The sequence below is a fragment of the Cyprinodon variegatus genome, unplaced genomic scaffold, assembly GCF_000732505.1.
Source record: "Cyprinodon variegatus isolate N-32 unplaced genomic scaffold, C_variegatus-1.0 Scaffold544, whole genome shotgun sequence".
In the NCBI taxonomy this organism is placed as follows: Eukaryota; Metazoa; Chordata; class Actinopteri; order Cyprinodontiformes; family Cyprinodontidae; genus Cyprinodon; species Cyprinodon variegatus.
Genome location: NW_015150997.1, coordinates 419,410 through 442,120, shown reverse-complemented (window position 1 = coordinate 442,120; position 22,711 = coordinate 419,410). Strand labels below are relative to the sequence as shown.

Sequence of the window (22,711 nt, the reverse complement as noted above, 5' to 3'; positions counted from 1 at the left end):
TATATATATATATATATATATATATATATATATACAAATGACAAAATCCTTCATCATCTTCACCGTGGACAAGCTGCAGCCATGTCCCAAGTTCCTCGTTTTCCCGCCACTTTGGTTAAAATTTGCATTTTCCCCATTCTCTGGCCTTTTCTCCGCCTCAAGCTTCTTTTCCTAAGCATTTTAAGGCAACAATTATCAAATTTAATGAATTTTAATGCCAATTAAGGCCTTAATTTAAAAAAAATTATAATTTAATGACTTTTAATGAATTTTAATGACCCGCAGAAACCCTGTAACTGCTGTCAGATTTCAGACATTTGCATCTACATCTACCCAACAATGCATGTTTTAGCATTATAACAATAATCCAAACAAAGTGAGGGCGCCTTACCTTGAATAAATGAATTGTAAAGGATTTTAAGGAGCTTACCTTTGACATGGACTCGGGGCAGAATGTTTTGGAAAGGTGCAGCATGAAGCAAATCGCAAACTTCTTCCTGAGACTGTAAGATAAAAACAAATAAAGGTAAACAACTGCAAAGCAAAGAGACACTCTAAAGCAGCCGAATCCCGTTTTTTTTTGTTTCCGTACCAGACTTTGCTCGCTCAGCAGACAGAAAAGGAGGGCGTTGCCCACCTCCCTGAGGTTCTGGAAACACACCGTCTTTAGCTCTGCATACTCTACAATGTCCTTCAGCTGGTGGTGGAAGAACTCCAGGATGCCTGAAATAAAATGATGCATGAATGTTTTAAGAAAATAAATACACCAACACTAATTGATCATTAAAGGATTTTTATATTATGCAAGATGCAACATTATGCATTCAGAAAAATACGAGTTATGTTCCATCTACAACTACAGCAGGGTTTCTGTTGGATCTGCGTTATCACCTACCGGGTGACCCGTACTCATGGCGTGGAAGTCTGCAAATCTTGGGCATCACCTCCATCAGAGTCTTCACATACTGCAGTATGGTGCCCTGAAGCTGAATGATTGAAAGGGAGCCGGTCATGATGCAGGACGTCCAAACTAAAGCAACAGAAGTCTACCCCCAGTGCTGCAGATCACACTCACCAGACTTTTGACGACCTTAAGGAGCTCCTCCATCACCACAGCAATGCCCTGGTAGCCCAGCAGTCTGCACATGACCTTAATGTGTGGAGGGCCCAGGAAGTTCCTGTAGGTGCTGTATGTGCTGCTGTAAGCCATGTTCAGCGTCTGCAGGCAGAAAAAGGGGGTAGAAAACAATCAGGGAGAAATCAGACCATATGCTACAAACAATCTGCTCATTGTTGAAGGTATTTCCAGATGCAAGCATACAGTCTTTAAAGGAGATCAATATCTATAATTACTGTTGCATTAATTTAAACTCAACATAAGAATATTTTAAACAAAATGAACCTTAACCAACCTATATTTAACTAAACCAGCGTAAAAACAGAAGAAAAAGCAGCAGAAGATGGAAAACCTCTCAAATCGTTTCATTTTTCTTCTCTGCTGCATTCTGGACTTTATAGCCTTAACTTAAAAAATATTCAAAAAAAATATTTAAAAGTTTAATTGCATCAGTCTTTCTACCAGCAAACCTCCTGGTAGAATATAATTGCTGTAATTTTGCTGTATTTTTTTTTTTAACATCAGGCCCACAGTAATACATTTTCAGTGACAGAGATCATTTAATCTTTACTACTGTTGTCCTTAAAAACAAAAACATACAATAAAAACATTTACAACTTTAAGTTGATCTTTTACTCCAAAAGTAAAGTCACTACATGAAAACACCAGATTCTCCATTCGTTTCTCAGATCTTTTCTTTCGGGTCTGTAATCTTTGTCTAACCAGGACCTGACTAATCTATACTGCTGACAGCTTAACATGAACTCGTTCTTTAAGGTTTAAGTCTGCATTTTCTTTTCAAAATCTATAAATGTCCGAGATTTATCCCACGCCACCTTCCTGGTCAACAGGAAATTAAATGATCTGCATCATCACAATGTCACTAGATGAGCTAGCAAAGCCTAAAGGAAGCAGCAAACAATCCCTGTGAGGGGGCTGACCCATGGATGAAAAATGTACTTTTTTTCTCATCCATAACAGGAGATTTTAGCTCCCTCTCCTGCCATCGCTCTAATCCACTAACGCTCCCTCTACTGTTGCAGAATCTGAGATAAAGAGCCGCTGATCTCTGCTTCAATCCCACACTTCGGCATCCAGCATCTCCGTTAGCTGATGATGGCAGGGATGACCGAACACCAGAATCCACTGGTGTTTTTAATCTGCTGAGACACGACGCACTGGGATGATCATTCCAAACTGGTGCCATTTTCCTGGTAAGTTTGCCTTTAATGATATGCTGTGAACTATTATACACAGAAAAATCTCACTACTGCTGTTATGTAAAGGGGATAAATCTGATGGACAAAAAATAGTAATTAAAAAGTCAGGTTCAAATACATGCTTTTGTTGGATTATATTGAATGATTTTAAATGTTTTAATCTATAATTTATAATTCAGAGTGAGTAAAACATCCAAAGATTAGAGATCAATTAAATAAAAAAAAGGATAATAAAGTGAAAATGAGGCGTAAAGTAAAGGAAAGTTTCCTGATACTTTATTTAATATTGATTCTCGTCCAAAAAGTTTTGAATCAAACCGGATTCTTAATCCTCCCTTAAAATCGCATCTTTCCGCATTTCCTTTGGATCAGAAAGGTTTTTCTAATGCTGGTTTAGGGCATGCAGATCATCACCTTCGACATGAAAGGTGACGGGGAGTAAAGATAAGCCTCTACAACAACAATCCTATGTTATGTAATCCAGCAAACATCTGCACACATCTTCATCTGCCTCCCGCAATCTCCAACATAATCCATCATAAAATGCTCGGTATTATTTCCAATAATTTTCCTCCTTTTTTAAAAAAGTAAAATAAATCAACTTTCTTGAAACATGCAGAAACAGACGGCTCTGCGAAACAAACACTGAAGCCTGCTTGGCAATGAATGGGGGGAAAAAAGCTCTTTGCAACATGCAGCACATAGTAACCATGGCAACGTAATTTGCCTACACCCAAAATCCTGTAAAGATGAACAGAGAGACATCAAACAGACCAGCTTCCACGCCACAGACCCGAGGCCTGGTGATTTCAATGCTACACAAACAAGCAGTGTGTTTTATACCTCCTTAGGTTACAAATATAACTTTTAAAATATCTTTAATGCAACTTTGCAGAAATGTCTTTTCTCATTTCAGACGCTATACCTGCCATTAACAACAAAATCCTGGGTTTCCTGTTTCCATAGGCTTTGGTTTCTTGACAGGATATTTGTTATAAATGGTTTAAACCAGATTAGAAAGCCATCATTACATCTTTTACAGAAATTCTAAGCTGTAGGTATCTGATCTTTCAGGCAGTCAGGATTTAAAATTGTTCTATTAAAGAAAGTTTTCAAATAGCAGCTGATTAACTCAAGACTTTGCAGCTGGTGTGATTCTTTTTTCTCAGCCACGTTTCTCTCACCACTATTACCAACTTCTCATTAAGGAAAATATTTATTCACTGCAAATATTGATCTAAAATAAGGTAAATGTTCTTGAAATAAGTGCTTTCGCCCTTCTTTTGAGTAGATACGTGTATCTATCTGCCAATGGAATGAGTATTCTGGCCTTTAAAATAAGATTAATATACAAACCACACTGGAAATAAGATCATGGAGAGGATTTTTTTTAACCGGCATATTTTAACCACCTACTCAAATCAAATATAATTATTATATGAAAATATTACTTTAAATTCACTTTTGTAGTGTGTAAGGTCTGCATCACATAACTCTACATGCACTAAAAAAACTGATCTAAAAAACAAACCTTTATAAAATAAGTATTAGTCCTTAATCCTCCTTTATTTAAGCAGCTAAATACAGAAATTAGGCAACTAAATTGAGAATAAATTTTAGAATAACATTATTAAATACCATACACCCTAATTAAGATAATCAAATTGTTTTTTTCTTACTTTAAAGATCAATAATCTAATTCCGTTGGGAAACTGCCTTACCTGCTGAATTGAAGGAAAGGATAAACCTATTTAAAGAAAAATACGGATTTATTTGTTTTTACTGTGATTCACTGTATAATATCTCACGTTTGTAAGGGTTAGATAATTTATCCTGTTATGAGAGTTTATTGCTTATATTAAATGTCCAAATTTCCAGTATTTCAGTATCCGTTTTTATCTTTTTCTTTGCAGCGTGAGTAAAGAAAAGAGCCTGAACAAAACGTCTTCATCACTAATTTCCTATTTCTTTTATCTTTGATTCAGGAATTTGACTTAATTTTATTATAGAAGCTTCAAAGAGGCGGTAGGCGGTAGGCATCATATTTTCTTCGAGTTAACATGTTGTTATATTGAAATAGAGTGACTGTGGTGGATATTTTGTTGTTAATCAGCATTTTCATCGCCCTCTTATTTTCTTTTTTTACAGTTTGATTAAAAGCTGCGAGCCAACAGCTTTAAAACCAAACAGGAAGCTCTTTGATGGGACTGGGAACCGCTGCTTCATAATGGGAGTAACGGTCTACAACATCTCCTCCACCTCAGCCAGGGTGAACTGGCCGGCGTTGCCCACCTGCCTGGACACCTTCTACAGCGTCATGTACGATCCCAACTGGAACAGCCTCATCATGGGCTACAAGCGAAAGAGCTTCAGGCACGAGGAGCGCATCCCCGTCACCCAGACCAGCACATACCTGGGCAACCTCCTGCCCCAAACTGCCTACTTCCTTTGTGTGACGTGCCAGGCCGCCGACCCCGTGCGGGAACAGTGCCAGGTGTTCAGCACCCCAGGCGAAAACAGCGAAGGCCACGACCGGGCGGGCTGGGAGCTGGCTGTGGGCGTGTGGCTGACCTGCTGCCTCTTGCTGCTGGTCATCGCCGGCATCCTGATGTGGGGATGCCTTCACAACATGTGCTACCTGCCAGGGAGAACTCCAGAGAGCCGCCCTGTTGTCACCTCCTCCGTGCGTCAAGACATGTCCAGCTCGGGGCACCTCTTCGCGGTCAGAAGCGGCAGCGAGGAAAGTATCAAACGGGGCGCAGCCATGCAGTCCTCGCTGATGCTGGCGCAGCCCGCTGGACATGTAATTACCCCGGAGCATGAGAGCTAAGCTGGCTGACAGAGATCTAGCATTAATCGACTGGATTAAGGTCATCACAGTATTGTTCTGCCCCAGCTGAATTATCGCTCATCGTTTTACCCACTCAATGAAAATCCTATTTGTGTTTACAGGAATAGATGTTTTCTCAAGATCCATTCAAAACGATATATTTGTACCATTCTAAGTAAATTAATCTAAACATATAAGCCGTTACAGTGAATCGCTCCACTAGACCTACAAACCTACTAAAAGGTCTTATTAAACTTTTTGCTCCACTAGTTTTTGGAGGAGCTTTTTTTTTCCCACTCAACTTTTTGCATAAGACTTTAAGCTTTAAGACTTTGTAAAGCTTCCTATATCAAAACGTCCTTTCCTTCCTATTCTACAGTGACCTCATCAACCTGCAGTTAACCTTTAGTTTGAACATGTGCTTCTGCACAGCTGGTCCGATCATGACAGAAGTCTATCCTTTGCTTATGGAACACAGTGAAGCGAGTCATCCTCAGAGAAACACACTGACCTTTGACCCGTAAAGATAGTGGGGCTGAGCGTTGGGGGGCTTATCCCTCTGGAACTCTTGGGAGAAGGGCAGGATGGTGCGCACAAACCTGAACGCACAGAAGGCGATTATTCAAAATGACGCCAACATAAACAGCTGGTTACATTACACAGAAACAGATGACATGGAGCTAAAAACAAAGAAATAAACATGCATGGATTTGGTAGCTTTAAGGATCATCTTTGCTAACCATCATAAATAGTAAATAATGAAGAATGACAGAACAAACATGGTGCAATCAGACTTTGTCAGACTCCTCTTAGCGTGTCAGATGACAAAGCATATTACAGAGAAGGTAAATGCATCCCTTCTCTTGACAATATTTATTATTTTACACTATATAGTTTAGTATGCTTTAATCGCTTAGGGATAAAATTAAGTATTTTATTTTATGGCAACCTGGATTAATGTTTTATTTTACATGAGCTGAGGGTGTGGATTGGTTTAAAACAGTTCCAATTTGAAACACTAGGTGTCTCCATCACTTCCTGCTCCTCTAAAGGCAACTAATATTGTCACAAAAACTGAGACTTAACAGTAAAATAAAACAGGCTGTTTTGATATTAGATTTTAAATCCAAAATCAAACTTAGGACATTAAAAATGCACCACAAACACCTTTAATTTGAGTTTTTATTTTTAGAAATGTGAGCAGATCGACTCTGACTGCTACAGCTCAGCTGGTTTCAGGTTTTGTTTCTGCTGAGTGGACCGTTTTCATTTAATTGTTTAGACCCAAACTGATCCCCCTGACCTTTCAGTGATACTCATGTTTACATTTTGAAATATTTTCTGTGTAACTCCAATCTTAGTGAGCTACACTAAGACATCCACAACACATTTTCTGTCTTCCAACAGTTTTTTTATATATTGTTGACCAATCAGTAAAACAGTCTAAGAACAAAAGGCAGCATATATATTATAGTCCAAACCAGCCCACCTGTTGGTAGAACCGTTGTAGCAATAGTTGGGCAGGAAGTCGTAGTTGAGCTCCCAGAAGACGTGCAGCGTGATCCTGCCGTACGGAGCAGACACGTTGTGGTTGGCTTCGCGGAACATGGCATTAAAGCTGTCCAGGGTCAAGAACTTGCTGAGGAGTTTGTGCGTCATGCGATTGATCTCCAGGAGACCTTCCAGCTCCTATAAAAATCCAGCACAACAGTTACCACATGCAGAATGTTTTGTCCTGCAGAGGGCTGAGGTGACGCACCATTATGGAGGTGAGGTCCTCGCTCTCGAAGCGGTTGATGGCGAGCTCCAGTGATTTGTGAAGAGCTGCCGAAACGCGCTGGGTGATGAGTCGGTTCAGATCAATGGAGCGGCCCAGGAGCTGAGACAAACGTTCTGTTAGTGAGGGATGGACGGACCGAGGGAGGGAAAGACAGTGAAGGTGAAACCACAAAGTATGCAGCAGGTAGAGAACTCACCTGGACATGGCGTTGCTTCAGCAGCGTCTCGTAGCGGTTGGATGTAGGCCAGGGAATGTTGGCGCCCTGGTTCTTGCAGTCGGCTCTCAAACGTTTATCCAGTAGAAGACTAAAGGATTCAAAGGAAGTAGTTTAGATAAAATATGCACACATTATTTCATACTTTCATGTCATTTTTTTTTTTTTAAGGTTTTAAAATTCTTTCTATAATTGTTTTTCTGCGCTCCACATCAACCATCAGACCAAATCAGCAACCTGGAATCAGCAGTATTTATTGCCATTTTGCAACCATAATGAAATTTGACTGATACACCAGCTAAAAAAAAGAAATAAAATATCCCTGGATGCTTTAGAACAGCGGTCCCCAATCACCGGGCCGCAGACCAGTACCAGTCCGTGGGTCATTTGGTACCGGGCCGCACAGAAAAAAGTATGTGTATGTATATATATATATATATATATATATATATATATATATATATAATTTATCGAGGATCAGAGTCTGAGTGATGTTTTATTTTGAAAAATATAAAAAAATGCTGTATTCTCTCCCAATTACATCAGTTGGTGCATCTGTGCCTCTTGTCACAGGTTAATTCAGTTCAAGACTATCTATAACATCCTATCTTTGTGAAGCGGGATTTTCTGCGGTTACAGCAACCAAAACAAATCAACGGAGCAGACTGGACATCAGGAGCACACTTCGTCTGTCATTTTCTCCGATTAAGCCTAGATGGGACCGGCTTGTTGTTTTATTTTTATGCTGTTTGTATTTGATTTTAGAAGATGCACACAAAGTCCTAAATATTACAGATGTTCATGGACATTTAGCCTGTAACTTTTACATAAAGCCCTGCATGTATGAAAAGTATGAAATGAGCACCTGGTTTATTTGGCTGGACTGTGGTAAGGAAAAACATTTAACCACTTTTAGTTTTCCAAGTGTAAATAAATGTATTTATGCACAGCTGTAACAGGCTAACAGGAACAAAAAGCCAGTTAGAAGCTCAATCATCCCCGAATCAACCTTTTTCTTTTAAGACAAACTGTATAAATTGGGCTTTAAGAGTGTTATCTTTATGTTACTGTCCAAGTTCGGACATTTTTATGTAAACATTTTTAATTCTGCAGTCATTTCATTGATTTAATCCCTGTTAGTAAGCAGGGCTTTTTAATTCAGGTGCTCAGATTATACAGTCATGAATTCACTGTCACTATTCTTCGCCACCCTCATCAACAACTGTTCCACTTATCTCCACATTTGGGTACTGGTTACTCTGGTGGGTGTTTTTAAATTTGGTCTGGGTGTTGGATTATGCTTTTACATCTGGTTTGGGTTCCACTTTAAAGAAACTCCATCTTGCTTATTCTATACAGTATATCCTCTCTAAAGAGACCCAAATAAACACTGAACTTAAATTTAATACTGGAGTTGTTTTTATTTCCTTGAGATGCTGTGATATGGCCCAACTATTGTCCACTTCTGTTCAAACTTCAACCACCTGACTCAAATGAAGCTCTTGGTCCGAAAGCACCAAGAGTCATGCTTATCAGAAACTTAAACAGCAGTTTCTTTATGCGCTTCAAAGAGGCTTTAAGTGAGAGTTTGCCGACCCAAAATCAGTTCATCTGCTCCAGAATAGAGTAAGGACAAATGTCTCAGGATGAAGGTTTATTACTCAGAGGGGATGAAGACTGAGCTGTTTTTAGAGGGGCACGGTGGCGGCAGTATCATGAGTGGATAAATAGCAAAGGTGGAATACCTTAAAGTCATTTCATTTTATCTCAAACCATCAGCTATGTTGTCAAAACCAGGACAAAGTTAGACGCTGCAACCAGACAATGATCTTAAATGTTAATCAAAGTCGCGTTTGGGATGGAGGTACCAATTCAAATGAACTTTATCAGTTTAGATAATAAGAGGGGATAAATATTCCACCAGAAGATTTTTAATAGCTAGAAGATGTATGCTTTCTGCAACTTACAGACTGAAATTAATCAATGCACGTTTGAGTCTGTATAGTGGGCATGATTTTGAACCCATGTAAAAAAAAAAAAAAAAAAAAGAGAATAAGAAGTTTAATCTTGAGCACCAAATTCGTTTTCTTTAATTAATTTAAGTTATTTGTAGGATAATCTACAAAAAACAAACATCATTAAAAGTCCAAAGATATTGTGACAATTATAATTCGAGTACAGAAACTTCTGATAATCTCTGTTTCCTTTTTAGAGCCTTTCAATCCGCCAGATCAACCAATCATTTAATCCTATAAAATCTTTTATTTTTTATTTTTATGATTGATCTGTTGTATAAAAAGACTTCCTGGACATGGAGTGAAAAGGGGAAAACAAAAGCTCTTACCTTCCGGCGAGTATCTTGTAGTAGGCGAATATCTGATCAGCCAGTTTGTAAACAAACTGATCAAAGCACAAGTTGACCTAAAAAAAAAAAAAAAATGTTAGAAAGCCTTGTAAACAGAACAAACTAAAGCTCTGCATTTGAAAAATCAATCTGAAGTTATTTTTCTGGCTCAGTTGTTGAAGTATCAATTCAATGTATTTGATTTTAAAGAAAAAAAAAAGCTGATGTCACTCCATATAACTGAGTCCAACTCTTATGCAATGACTTAATAAGAGATATGCTGCAGAGATTACCAGAGAGAGCTGATGCATGGATTTATGATGCATAAAATGACTAAAGAATGTTTTGTCATAAAGCTTTTTTCCCACCCACATACAATAGATCGCACATTAATAAAGGAACATCACAACAACCAGAACACATCTACAGTTCATTACCTCCGCCTCAATTTCGTCATAAAGGAACTGCTTCTTGAATTTAGTCAGAGCATAGTGTGCGCTGTCGTTGTACAAGTCCAGAGGATACAACACGTATCTGAAAACATTAGAAGGGTTATTATTCACGAGTTGATCTAAATGTGCCTGAAAAAGTTCCATCTGAGAGCAAGGCAAAATAACTCCGACTTTTATTTATATCAGGGAGATATGATCACTGTCGTCAAGTGTACTGAATCGCAGAAAAGTGAATACTCAAAAGAAAAAAAAATTAATCAAAAGAAGAAACTGATGCCATTATGACCAAGCAAAGTAATGATGTTGATTTTTGTTGGCAATAGCTTGAAGAATTACAGAGTTCTGGCCCATGCCAGAGAATGTGCTTAATGGCTTACGTAAATCTGCCTCATACGACAGTAATCCTTTGGCCAACATGTAAACAGGAGAAAAAACAAAACATAAACTTTTGCAGAGTAATTCTGCAGAATCAACCCAACAATGGCCGGGCAGGTGGGCAAAAAACCTGCCGGCATAACAACATAAGATCTCAATGTTTATTAGCTCAAAGTGCATCAATGTGAAGCAGCATGGGCATATTCATGGTCAGAACCTGCCTGTGCAAACTTTCTGTCATCTGGGTCATTAAACTGGATTAAATTGGAGTCAATTGGACTTTGACTCAGTTTTTAGACTTAGACAAACTTTATTTACTCCTCTTAATTATTTACTTCTAATAACAATTAAAATGGCCAAACACAAAACTCTCAAAAAAAAACGGACCAACAACCCAGAAGATCGATGGGTGGGTCCTTGATCTGCATCTGACTCAACACTATATTCAACAGGGAGGATGAGCCTCCATTGGCTTAACATCAGAACTCAAACTCTTTGGGTCAAAGAAAAAAACATTTTTTTTAAATAATGTTTGGAACCCTTTACTCTGACACCTTCCAATAAAATCTAGTTAAACAGATAGTTTTAGAAGTCATCTCACGAGTAAAGTTTTCACATTTTTGTAATTATCTCTACTACCTTTTTTATTTACCATAATAAAACACACCAAAAAAAAAAAGAATCACCCTAACTACACCAGTCAACCGTGAAGCATATTGATGGCAGCATTATGCTACGGACCACACTAAAAAAACAGCCTTGAAGGCTGCAAATGACTAACATAAAGCCACGATTGCAAACAAATGTTATAGATCTGGGGGTCAGCCCCATTTACAAATTAAACAGACATTTTAGCATTTATACTTAAACAGACTTTGTTAGAAGCCATAACACTTCTGACCCTTTGAAGAACACCTCTGTAGATTGCTTTACAGTTAAAAAAAAAAACTATATAATAAACGCATCTCATTTAAAGTATTTCTGATCTGATTCTGGGTTTACAAAAATACAATAAGATTATTTTCTTCAATCTTCATCAGAATCAGAAATTTTACTATAAAGACAGAACCTTAGTTTAGGAGCTTGAGAAAAAATTCCTTGTATCATTTCCATTTTTTGTGGAAATTTGATTGCAATATAGTAAGAAAACCACTGAAAAAAAATGCTATAACTATTACCCAAGTCTAACATTTATGGCCAAAGTCCATATGTGACCAATGTGGTACCAGAATGACACGTTGCAGACCCAGGGTGTTATGAATGCATGAAAAGGGCCAAGTCAAAGTTTAGACTCCATTCCAACTCCAATTCCAATCAACAGAAAAACTAAAATATGGCCGTCCAATCTGGTGTAGCTTGAGCTTCTTTGAAAAGACATCTTAGAGACAAACTCCAAGAAACTGGCAGCTGTAGCTGCAGCAAAGCTGTTTTATAACAAAGAGCTGATTTCAGGGTTGAATACACAGGACTTTAACTTATTTGAGTTTGATCACATTAGATCCCGATAAAACACACAGATGTTTGTGGTTGTAGCATCACAGGCTGCATAAACGTTCCAGAGAAAAGAATCTATGTTTAAAGCTCCCTATGTGCTGACTGAAGTGAGTTCTAAACAGATCTCATCAGTGGCTTAACATGTACATTATGATAAGAAAAGTGGAAGATTGTTTGGATTTTAAAGTGTTAAAGAAAAGTTTCCAGAAAATCTTTAAATTGCAAAAACAAATTAGAATTACTCCATCATGGATGCCTCCTTGGTCTCCAGGATGTGATCGGTGAGGATCCAGGGCATGGACATCTCAATGGGGAACTGGATCCTGCGGCCCATGGTGAGCTCCAGGAAGAACTCCCTGAACCAGAGCTGGGAGAGGTCACAGCACTGCTGCAAAGTCTCTGCAGGGGAGGGCAGACATGGACCAAGCTTTTTAAATCAAAGCTCACCATATCGATTTCAAACAACCCACAGGATGCTGCTAATCAAACCCCTTACCACTGAAGTTCAGCAGATGAGTGTAAAAGAAGGACTCCTTGTGAAACTTCTCGATGTCTAAGATGGTGGTGCCTTCCAAGCTGCTGCGCAGAGTCTTCTTTGAGCCACTCTTGTCTGCAATGAGAGACTCCAGCATCGTCCTCACCATGTAGAGCTGCAATGTTTATGAACAGAGAGGACAATAATAGAGCCAGCAGTCTGGAGGTTTTACTTTACGCATTTACAAGCAGCCATAACATGCACGAACAACGATTTTAAAAGGGTCTACTGTTCCCAGCAAATTCCCTGAATCTCAACTGTTATTTTTATCTTTAAATGTATTAAATAAAAATAAAAAAACGTCAAACACAGGTATTGAAATCTACATCTCTTTTCAGAACAAGCTGCTGCTCTAGATTTATTCATTTATTTTAATCAAACTCTCATCATTATACTAGAAAGCTTTAAGCGAAAGACACCTGAGTGCTGGAGGGCCCCACGGCTCGGCGAGGAACCTTGATGTCGAAGCCACCCTTTGGATCTTTCTCTCCTCGGAGGGCGGGGTCATTGTGCGGCTCCCGGCCGGTCTCCCAGTCACAGACCGTCTTTCGGATGGCCTGAAGGACGCTGCAGTAACACATCAATTAGTAACTGCAACTAGTCTGGGTGGAACAGCAAACAGTAATAATACAAAGGTTTAAAAAAAAAAAAAGAAAAAAGATTAATAATTCTAGAAGAACAATCTGAAGCTGTGCAAAAAGCAAGAACTCTTTTTTCTCTTTTGAAGAAAACTAATCAATAAACCTTTATGCGATTTTTATACACTTCAGTTACCTGAGCTGCTCCTCATCCTAGTGCTGAATGTCCTTAATCTGTTGTTGCTAATTTTGTTTGTGACATTAAACATGGATATCTTCTGAAGAAAAGTTTTACGTCCAGAGGAGACACTTTGAAGACAATAGTAAGCATCAAGGCATCACTTTGACATCTTTTTGTTTTGTTTTTAAGAGCTCTACCAAGTGTTTAGCAAGGTGGCGGCAGCGTAATGCAGAGGGTCTGTTTTGTTGCCAGTGGTAAGGAGGACTATTTACAAAATGTTCCAACTTTGATTTGAGAAAATTCACAATAAACGTAGACTTAGGCATCCAATTATACAAAAAAAAAAAAAAAACGGCCACAACATTGACATAAATCCTTATAATGTTCAGATAAACATGAGAATCTATGCTTTGGTTCAGACCTTTGAGTGACGTTTTTCTTCTTCTTGATGGCATGTCGCAGTGGGTCTCTCAGAGTAATCTGAGCAAAGTCCTGCAGAGCCGAGTAGATGGTGTGACGGATGGCGTGGTTGAACACGCTTTCCATGCGTCCCATCAGCACCTGCAGTCCCTTAATCATAGCCATCACCTGCCGAAGGCACAGTAATTGATCAATAACGGCGCTTTTAGCAGACTGAGGCCATATTTCTAATGACGCCACTGACCTCCACGAGGGCAAACTTCTCCTCGCTTGTGTAGTTGTAGCGGGTGGCCCTCTCATACTCCTCAGCGTTGTCGGGACACTCCTTGTTGGAATATTTGTCAGTCGGGTGAACCAGTTTCCATGAATACTGTAAAGGAGAAAGTCTTTCTTTAAAAGATTGGAAGAGTAAAAGGCACCAGTTGTGTTGAGGTCAGATGATTTCACAGTCTGCAGCAGGCAGCTCCTTCGTACCACTTCCATAACGTGAGCGCTCCACTGGGAGAGCAGCTGTATGCCCTGCAGGGCCAGGTCAAACAACTTTCTGTATTCAGAATCCGTCTTCTGGGACTCCTGACGCCCCGATCCAGTCACCACCTACAACCAGAAAGAAACAAGGACCTCTATAAGAGTCTGAAAGACTTAGTATCATATTTTCAGCTGAAATCAATCAATCTGCCTCTCCAGTACAAACCTCACTGTTGCTGTAGCGAGCGAGCTCAGAGATGAAGCGCATGTGATCCTCCCTGATCTGAATCATCTGCTCACAGATGTTGTACTGCGGGCTGCTGGATATCGAGGTGCAGGTCCATCTGTGGGGGATAAGTAAGACCAAACAAAGATTAGGAATATTGTAACTGTGGATCTACCCTTCATCGTTTTCCTGTTTCCAACCAGAATATCTGCAGTTTTAGTCTCACCTGGATTTATTCTCTTCGAAGTGAGCACTGGTCTTGATGTACCGAGACAACTCGATTTGCATGTCACCAAACAGCGGAACCACCTGCAGTTGCTGTTAATCCCAAAATACAGACTCTTATAAATATCACATTTACAATTCCTATGTTGGAAAAAAAAAAAAAGAACTTAGACACCAACATATGTGACTTTTCATAACAAATGAACCCATTAGCAACAGCATTTGGCTGCAGTAAAAGAGGAGATTGAACAATTGAGTTCATATCAATCACCAAAGTTGCAGCAACTGCAACATTCCCTCTTTGAACACAAAATCCTCTGATGACAAATCAACATTTGCTGTAACCCAATTTACCTTTTTCTGTATCATTTTATCTACTGCTGTTTAAGTCTCAGTGGAGAAGTTTGCACAAAAATAAACACTGAATAATAACTACATTATAACCAAACAAAATAAACTCATCCTGTTACAATAATGACCTTTCTTAGGAATCTATATTATTAGACAGTATGTAGCTGCTTTAAAGTAAAAAGAAAGAAAAATAAAGACTTTTTTCTTTTTTGCATTTTCATTGCAGAATAAAAAAATAAAACAGATGGAGATGTTTTGAGTCTAATATTAGCTATGTAAGACATAACCAGGAGAACAGAGGGTTACATGAATCCCAGACACCTTAAATTATTATCCCCCTACCCCATTTATCCCACTTCTATTCAATTAGTCAAATTTAAGTCTGCTGGTAAACATTACTTTAAAAAAAATAAAAAAATAAAACATTATTAAGCTGTTTTCAGTCCTGTAACAATTTCTTGGTGGAAGTTACGAATATCAAACACCTGCCGGGTTTCCAAAGCTGTGTCTACATATGACCAATAAAGAGTTTATCCAACTCAAAACAAAGTCATATTTAGATTTATCCTCAACTCTAAATGGATTATAGTCCAGGCAAATTATCATTATTTAGACCACATTTCATTAGACAGCGTTTCATTTAATTCTTTCTGCCTTTTCCGACCAAAATATTCTTTATTTATTTGCCTTTGGTCTCTCGTCATCCTTGTATAACCTTGAAATTAGTTCAATTGCAGTACCTACATTATATTAAACTAGAAACGCAATCTGAGAGTGCAGATCTCGCTAGTTTTGCCCCAAACTGTGACTTAAACCTACAGCTAAAACTTGCACATGATCTTGATCATTACCAAATTTAAATGTATTTCTTGGCATGAGGTGCCCCTCTGGTAAGATAAAAAAAAAAGAAATCCATAACCCTATTCAGAAGTTTTCAATTGATCCTGCAAACAAACCAACAACGATCCCTTTTCTAAAGACGGTTTTTTGTCTTCATTAAAAAACCTCTGGACTTTTTGAGTCCGACCCTGATGCTGTCCACCTTCTGCCCCCTTATGGTTTAATGGGGAACTGATTGTTCAGCCACAATGTCAGAGAATCCTTTAAAAAAAATTCTGTCTCTAGATTATGATCTGGATCATCACCTAATGAATTGTTGCTTTGCACTAGGGACACCTCTGATAAAAATTTCATGTAAATCTATCCATAACTTTTCAATTTATCCTGTACACAGGCAGACGGAGACAAACACACAAACTCTCCTAAAAACGTCCTTGCTGAAGGTAACAAAAGAAATTCTGATCTATTCACAGTTTTAAGTAATGAGTTTTGTACATAATTTTGAACTTATAAGACAAAAAGGCATTGTTGCATCTGGCGTTATTCCCTCAACAATTGGGAATCCTTTAGGGTGCCTTTATTTACACAGGAGGTAGCTGCATTAAAAAAAGAAAATCCCCCACCTGATGGATATTTCAACTTGGAAACAGGCCTAATATACTGAATTTAGTCCCAAATCCCCCACATCTCAGTCATATTATGATTCTGTCTTGGAGAACTTAATCGATCCAGCTTACGGGTCTGGGAGCATTTGATAACGAGAGCTCCATGGGGGTAAACCAACGCTCAGCAGTTGATCATAATTCTAAGATTCTCAATAACAATTTATACTCAAAAAAAGCTTTGTGCCATTGTAAGAACAAGTGTAAAAGTAAGAGGAAATATTGAAAATGTTTGCGTTTAAACTATGCGTCTCATTCTACCTTAAAGAATTTGTCAATCTTAGTGAGGTTGATCCTCTTCTTGGCATCTAGTTTGTAGATGTTGCTGCTGTTTCCATCCATGAGGTACAAACCAAATCCCATCACCTGCAGAGAGAAAAGAAGTCAAATGTCTGACCCTTTCATCGATGCTCCTTTAAGCCTTTGGATTAAAGCAGCTCAAACTTATTGTAATATTGTAATATATTGTAATATATCGATGTACGCAACAACTTGAAATGCAATATATATATAAAGTACCAGGCATTAAGGCATCTATGCCTGCATTTTATTGTGATACAACACTGTGTAGTCTAGAAAAAAATACTTTAGTTGGTAAAATTAATAAAACAAATTATTGATTCACCTCACAAACCTCTGTCAAAAAAAAGAATTTATGAATTCTAATCTAAATTACACATAATATTTCATCTCCAACTCTACCCATGATCTGGGATAAAAGTTTTCCCAACATCCTGCAGCTCTGTTTCACATTCTTCCAGTTCCACCTACCTTCAGCAGCATGTGTTTCTCACTGGGGGTGAGATACAACTTGTCCTCATAATAATCCACACACAGGTTGACGATGTCTGCCAGCAGCTCTTCATAGCCGTTGATTACTTCCAGCTGCTGCTGCAGCGACTGATGGACAGACCACAGAGGGTGGACAGTCATTCAAATCTATCTCATATATCTTACATTAATTAACCTAATTTAGGTAATTCCATGTAGTATTTTAACAAGTTAACAAGCACTAAAATAAGTGTGATAAATCTTACTATGAATAACTTCCCTTCGTAATAATGCAATGTAAAATATTCTTTGATAGAAGTCTCACTGAATAACAGTCTTTTTTCTTTAATCTTCTTAAAACTAACATTTCGTTAGGCTACTTTTAAAAACTACAAGATAAATATAATTAGTGTCTGAATTGCAAAGAGTTTATCGACAAACGGGAGACAAACCTGAGTGATTTTGTTGTGGTTTGCCAGGAACATGGAGAGGTTCTGAGACTCCTGAATGGAGGAAGGTTCAGACATCTTTCTGAGAAACTGGGCCGCTCTGAGCAGAGAGGAAAAACAATTTTCCTTTAATATTTAACAGTAAAAAAACAAAGGAGAAAATGCCTTTTCTAATGAAAACATGTTTCTTAAAAAAATACTGTTTTTAGGTGGCCTAATCTCTGCTTATTGTTGTCAAAGAACTGAAATAATGGTGTGTCTTTATTAAAAAAAAGTTGAATAAGCTTCTTCACTCCCTCCATTGTTCAGGCGCCTGTGTAAGTGCAAAGTAAAACTATAAATGGCTTCTTAATAGTTCAGCATTTTTTAAAAACATTGTCAGGACAGCAGAATGGAAAGAGAGAAAAGCTAGAAACAGTCCCTGTCTGTCAGTATACTACAATTGTTCAAGTAAAAATTCAATGATTATTAACAACACGTTTTTAACATATACTAAATTTAATGGATACAATTTTTTAAAAATACAGATATGTAGATATCCTATTTTCGCAAATAAATCTAAAAAATGTGTTTTAATTATAAAAAATATATTTTTCAAATCATTAATTATATTTAAGATTCATTGTATAATTAATTTATTCTTAAAAACAGGAAATTCCCTGTTTATGCACTCAGCTGCAGATCCCCATATCCCCTGAGCTTTAATATGAAGAGAACATTTTCTAGAGCAGAGGTCACAGATTAGTGGACCAGGGTCCGGATCCAACTGCTGGATAATCCGGACCCAACCTGATTTTAAAAATGTATAAATTACTGTATATTGTCAGACGACAGTGTCTAACTTCACACGGGCCGCTTCTCCTGTTAATAGGGTAAAGCCCTCCGGAGCGTCCGGCACCAGGCTAGATGGGATACAAATTAGCCAATGAGCTGCTATCAGTCTGGGTTGCTGCTGCTGCTACTTTTAGACACAGCAGGCAAACCAGTGACAAGCCGGGCGATGGGAAAGAAGGAGAAAATGATGAGAAAAAGAACAGAGAAAGTGTGGACTGCTGGAAGAACTGCGGTGAACTGGTGACAGAAAAGTGAAACGGCGTGCTCAAAGATGACCCTGCACATTTTGAGTATGTTTGGCTCAACCTGCTGCTGTGAAGCAGGATTCTCCACCATGAACAGAATTAGAAATAAATATAGATCCAGGATCAAAAAGAGCCCCTTAATATGTGCTTGAGAATGGCTTGTCTCCATTCAAACCAGGTTTAAAGCCTTGCAGGGCAGCATAAAGCCCACTGCTCTCATTAAGTCAGAAAAAAGAAAGATAAAAATACGGTCATATCGGGTGTTTTATAAAATATGTTATTCAGGAAATTGTCTATATACCAAATTGAAAGATTGTTGTTCTCTACTTCAAAAAACAAATTTTTTTTTTTTTTTTTTGTATAAAAAGTCAATGTATAACATGGATGCATAAAAACCTCACTTAATTTTAGCTCTGTTTAAAGTAACAGATTAGGTTTAAAAATGTCTCTGGATCTTTACTGGTTGATGATTTTCTTTATTTGGACCTGCTGATTTTTAATTGGTTACCCCTTGAACAGAGGATCCTCCCATCTAGTGTCTATTGTCTGGCTTCTGATTACCGTTTGTATGCAGAGTGATCATTCTTGACGCTGCACTTCATGTTCTTCAGCTCGTCCAGCACCGCAAACATGTTGATGAACTTCCCGAGGGTCAGCAGGTACGCCTCAGAGACAAAGTCTTTCCTGCGCTCTGCGTGACACAGGCGGCGAACTTCCCCACAGAAGCGGTCAATGGCAGAGCGCTGGATAAAGACGAAGAGGAGGAAAGCAGCTTAACTTAGTCAGACATGGAGAGGAGCAATCAATTAAAAGTCTCTGCTTGGTGAAAGGTAGAAAGTACCTGGAAGTACATGAAATTCATCAGCTTGGTGACCTCTGGCTCCAGGACTTCCACGGTTTTCTCATAGATCTCCACTCTGTTGGGTTGCTCATTGCATTTCACCTGAGAAAGGACGAGTGAAGAAAAAAAGATCTTTACTATGCACTATAAAATTCATGTAAACCAAAAACAATAATGTCAGTAAGGATAAACCCTTTAAAAAGACAGGTAAAGCTAATTTACCTGCGGTATTGCTCTGGAGCAGCTTCTCCAGGTGTACAGCATCACAGCATACTCCTGCCCCTCCTCCAGCATGTCGTTCTAACAAACAAAAACATTCAGTCGTATCAATGTAAAAAAAACAAAGACATAAACAACCAGAAGAGTCAAACATGCATGCATGACTGCATCGGCTGCAAGTTTATTCCCAGAGGCCTGGAGGGGAAACCCACCCTTCCTCTAAACAAAGAGCAGTTTGATCACCACCCGAGCAATTTTCTCTCACTAATTAGAGACAAAGACCAGTTATTTCTCACAAGAGCGGGTTTAGAGTATCCATTTGTCCCCAGAATTTGGATCCGGTGTTCTTCCTGCTCCACAGCACCAAATGTGCAGTGGGGAACAGCCAAGTCCCAGATCCTGGTTTCTATAAAGCTCTTTTAACCCCATTCTGGTGAATTTGAGATCAGACATGTACCATGCTGGAGTGGACGGTGGCCTGCTCGATGTATCTGGCGATGCCGGTGACAAAAGCATTCCTGTCCTCAAAGTTGGTGTTGAAATTGGGCTGTTGGATAAAACGACAGTAGAGAAAAGTAAACAAAAAAGGAGTTTGAGCCTAAACAGAGTTCAGTTTGTCTGTGAAGAATCTTAGTGCATAGACTGACCTGATACATGACGGAGGCAGGGAGCGGCTCGATGCATGGCTGCTGGTCTGGGAGCGGCAGCTCCTCCAGCAGGTCCACGTTGGACAGAGCATCTTCTAAGGTCACAGCGGACGTCATATTGCTGTCAAGTAGAAGACATGAAAATATAAAGATTCACAGCTTTTCTCTAAAACCAGGATTTTCCTCATTATGCACAAATTAAAATACTGAATCCATTCTTGTTCATGCCTCAGACACAAAGCATCTGCTTATCCTGTTCATCAGACTGGGATTTTCTTAAAACCAAAGGGTGAATTTGAATATGAGTTAACCACAGTAAAGCTCAAGCATAATCAGACTGGATGGAGAGTGTGTCTGAACATCATAGATCAGGAGCTGGTTTATATCTGGCCTCTGACTGATCGCCTCAGACGATCCACCTGTAGCTCAGGCTGGTCATTACAGTCCTTATCCTGCTAGAAGCCAAACCTCTAATCTAGTTCCAGGTTTTTCTTAGCATCAAATAGCTTCTTTTCTCCTGGCCTGAGCTTCATCTATCTCCCTTTTAACTGTGACTGTCTTCTCTTGCAAACAGCATGATGCTTCCACCACCATGCTTCATGGTGGGGACGGTGTTTTCCTTTTAGGGCTGCTACTAACGATTATTATGTAAATCGATTAATATGTTGATTATATTTTCGATTGTTTGACTAATAATTGGACAGCCAAAGATTCCTTAAAGAAGATTTTTTACAAAATAAAACCAAATGAAACTAAAACTGTTCCAATCGAGGAGTTCAATTCAGTTTATTTATATAGCGCCAATTCACAACACAAGTCATCTCAAGGCACTTTACAGTTCACCAGATCATACAGTCCAATTGATTCAAAGTTTTCTATCAAAAGAAAACCAGTTGACTGCATTCAAATGCAATCCCTCACACTAAGCATGCTTGTAGCGACACTGGAGAGGAAAAACTCCCTTTAAACAGGAAGAAACCTCCAGCAGAACCAGCCTCAGTGTGAGAGGCCATCTGCTGAGGCCGACTGGGGCTCAAAGAGACAGAAGCAGAGATACAAAAGGGAATTGTAAAAGGTGGCCCCGTCCAGGAAACACACAGCCAGGAAGAAGAGCTCCGAGCCAGCTTCCATGTCAGAGGATGAAGAGAGCACATCCAGCCAGTGAATAACAGGCCGATCTCCAACATCTATAAACAAAGGTGTTGATGGCAGCAGCACAGCTTATATCTCTCTCCAGGAGCGACGAGAGAGTGGGAGAATAGAGATAGAATGAAGCAGAATGATGGAAAAGGGGTTGTTTTGTCCTCCAGCAGTCTAAGCCTTTAGCAACATAACTATAGAGATAGCTCAGGATAACCTGAGCAACTCTAACTATAGGCTTTATCAAAAAGGAAAGTTTTAAGTCCACCCATAAAAGTAGACAGTTTCAAGTTTTTCTGTTTCAGTTTCAGTTGGTTCCACAGGAGAGGAGCCTAATAACTAAAAGATCTGCCTCCCATTCTACTTTTAGAAATTCTAGCAATCTTGTTCCTTATGTTCCTCTTTTAGGAACATAAGGAACAATCATATCTCTGATTTAACATGGAGCTTGGACATCTAAGGCTTTATATGTGAGAAGGAGGATTTTAGTTTAGTCCTGGATAGAACATATTGACTGGAGAAAACATTTTTTAATCTTAAATCCAAAATGTTTATATGTTTTTTCTTACAATTTTGATATATATAATTTGCTCCAAGTAGGTTGCTATGTCTGCTAACGGCATGTTTCACAGTCTCTATACTCCAGGTAACAATTAATTGATTACTAAATGAGTTGAAGATTATTTCAATAATCGATTAATAACGATTAATCAGATTAACTGTTTCAGTCCTAGTTCCTTTAGTTCCATACATTGTATTTTGGATGTTAAGAGTAAAAAATGCAACACATGACTTAAAGGAAACTGCAAACAGTACTTCATATGACTTTTCCTAAACAGTATTGCTACTGTTTGTCACTTTTCTGATCAACTGCACAACGATTTTTAATCATTCACCACCTTTTACTGTTGTCAAATAAAATCACAATGGAATGAATTAAAAAATGTTGATGGAACATGACAAAAAAATATATTTTCAACGTGCAAGAATTATGACTGAAACAATCATATTTATCGATTATGAAAATAAAAGTCAACTAATTTAGTAATCCTTTAATTGTTAACTGGAGCGTAGAGACTCTAAAATATGCCTTTAGCTTTCGTAATAAAAAAAGGAAACTTTGTCTATCTGATTGTAAATTGAAAAAATAATCGACAGATTGATCAATTTGCAAAATAGTCGTTATTTGCAGCCCTAGTAGGAATGCAAAAAATGTAAATCTAAGTAAGTCATTTTTTCTTAAAATAAGTGCA

At 38.5% G+C, this 22,711-nt stretch overlaps 2 protein-coding genes across 2 annotated transcripts in view; one reads left to right on the top strand and one right to left on the bottom strand.

Moving 5' to 3' along the window:
• Positions 1-22,711, bottom strand: part of cyfip1 (cytoplasmic FMR1 interacting protein 1) — a 44,922-nt gene that overhangs the window by 6,792 nt on the left and 15,419 nt on the right. Inside the window, exons 2-27 of the mRNA XM_015391493.1 lie at positions 20,319-20,439; positions 20,129-20,218; positions 19,675-19,752; positions 19,453-19,554; positions 19,173-19,354; positions 17,536-17,632; positions 17,084-17,212; positions 16,574-16,678; positions 14,461-14,552; positions 14,235-14,352; positions 14,015-14,137; positions 13,785-13,910; positions 13,542-13,708; positions 12,781-12,928; positions 12,323-12,476; positions 12,069-12,225; positions 9,943-10,039; positions 9,506-9,582; positions 7,144-7,252; positions 6,927-7,046; positions 6,657-6,856; positions 5,679-5,766; positions 1,076-1,219; positions 896-986; positions 593-723; positions 431-503 (exon numbers count right to left, since the gene is read on the bottom strand). Coding sequence (XP_015246979.1) covers positions 431-503; positions 593-723; positions 896-986; positions 1,076-1,219; positions 5,679-5,766; positions 6,657-6,856; positions 6,927-7,046; positions 7,144-7,252; positions 9,506-9,582; positions 9,943-10,039; positions 12,069-12,225; positions 12,323-12,476; positions 12,781-12,928; positions 13,542-13,708; positions 13,785-13,910; positions 14,015-14,137; positions 14,235-14,352; positions 14,461-14,552; positions 16,574-16,678; positions 17,084-17,212; positions 17,536-17,632; positions 19,173-19,354; positions 19,453-19,554; positions 19,675-19,752; positions 20,129-20,218; positions 20,319-20,435 — 3,115 coding nt within the window. The 5' untranslated portion in view covers positions 20,436-20,439. The remainder of the gene's footprint in view (positions 1-430; positions 504-592; positions 724-895; positions 987-1,075; positions 1,220-5,678; positions 5,767-6,656; positions 6,857-6,926; positions 7,047-7,143; positions 7,253-9,505; positions 9,583-9,942; positions 10,040-12,068; positions 12,226-12,322; positions 12,477-12,780; positions 12,929-13,541; positions 13,709-13,784; positions 13,911-14,014; positions 14,138-14,234; positions 14,353-14,460; positions 14,553-16,573; positions 16,679-17,083; positions 17,213-17,535; positions 17,633-19,172; positions 19,355-19,452; positions 19,555-19,674; positions 19,753-20,128; positions 20,219-20,318; positions 20,440-22,711) is intronic.
• Positions 4,525-5,648, top strand: fndc9 (fibronectin type III domain containing 9). Its single transcript, XM_015391496.1, has one exon. The coding sequence runs from the start codon at positions 4,565-4,567 to the stop codon at positions 5,165-5,167; it is 603 nt and encodes a 200-aa protein (XP_015246982.1). The 5' UTR covers positions 4,525-4,564; the 3' UTR covers positions 5,168-5,648.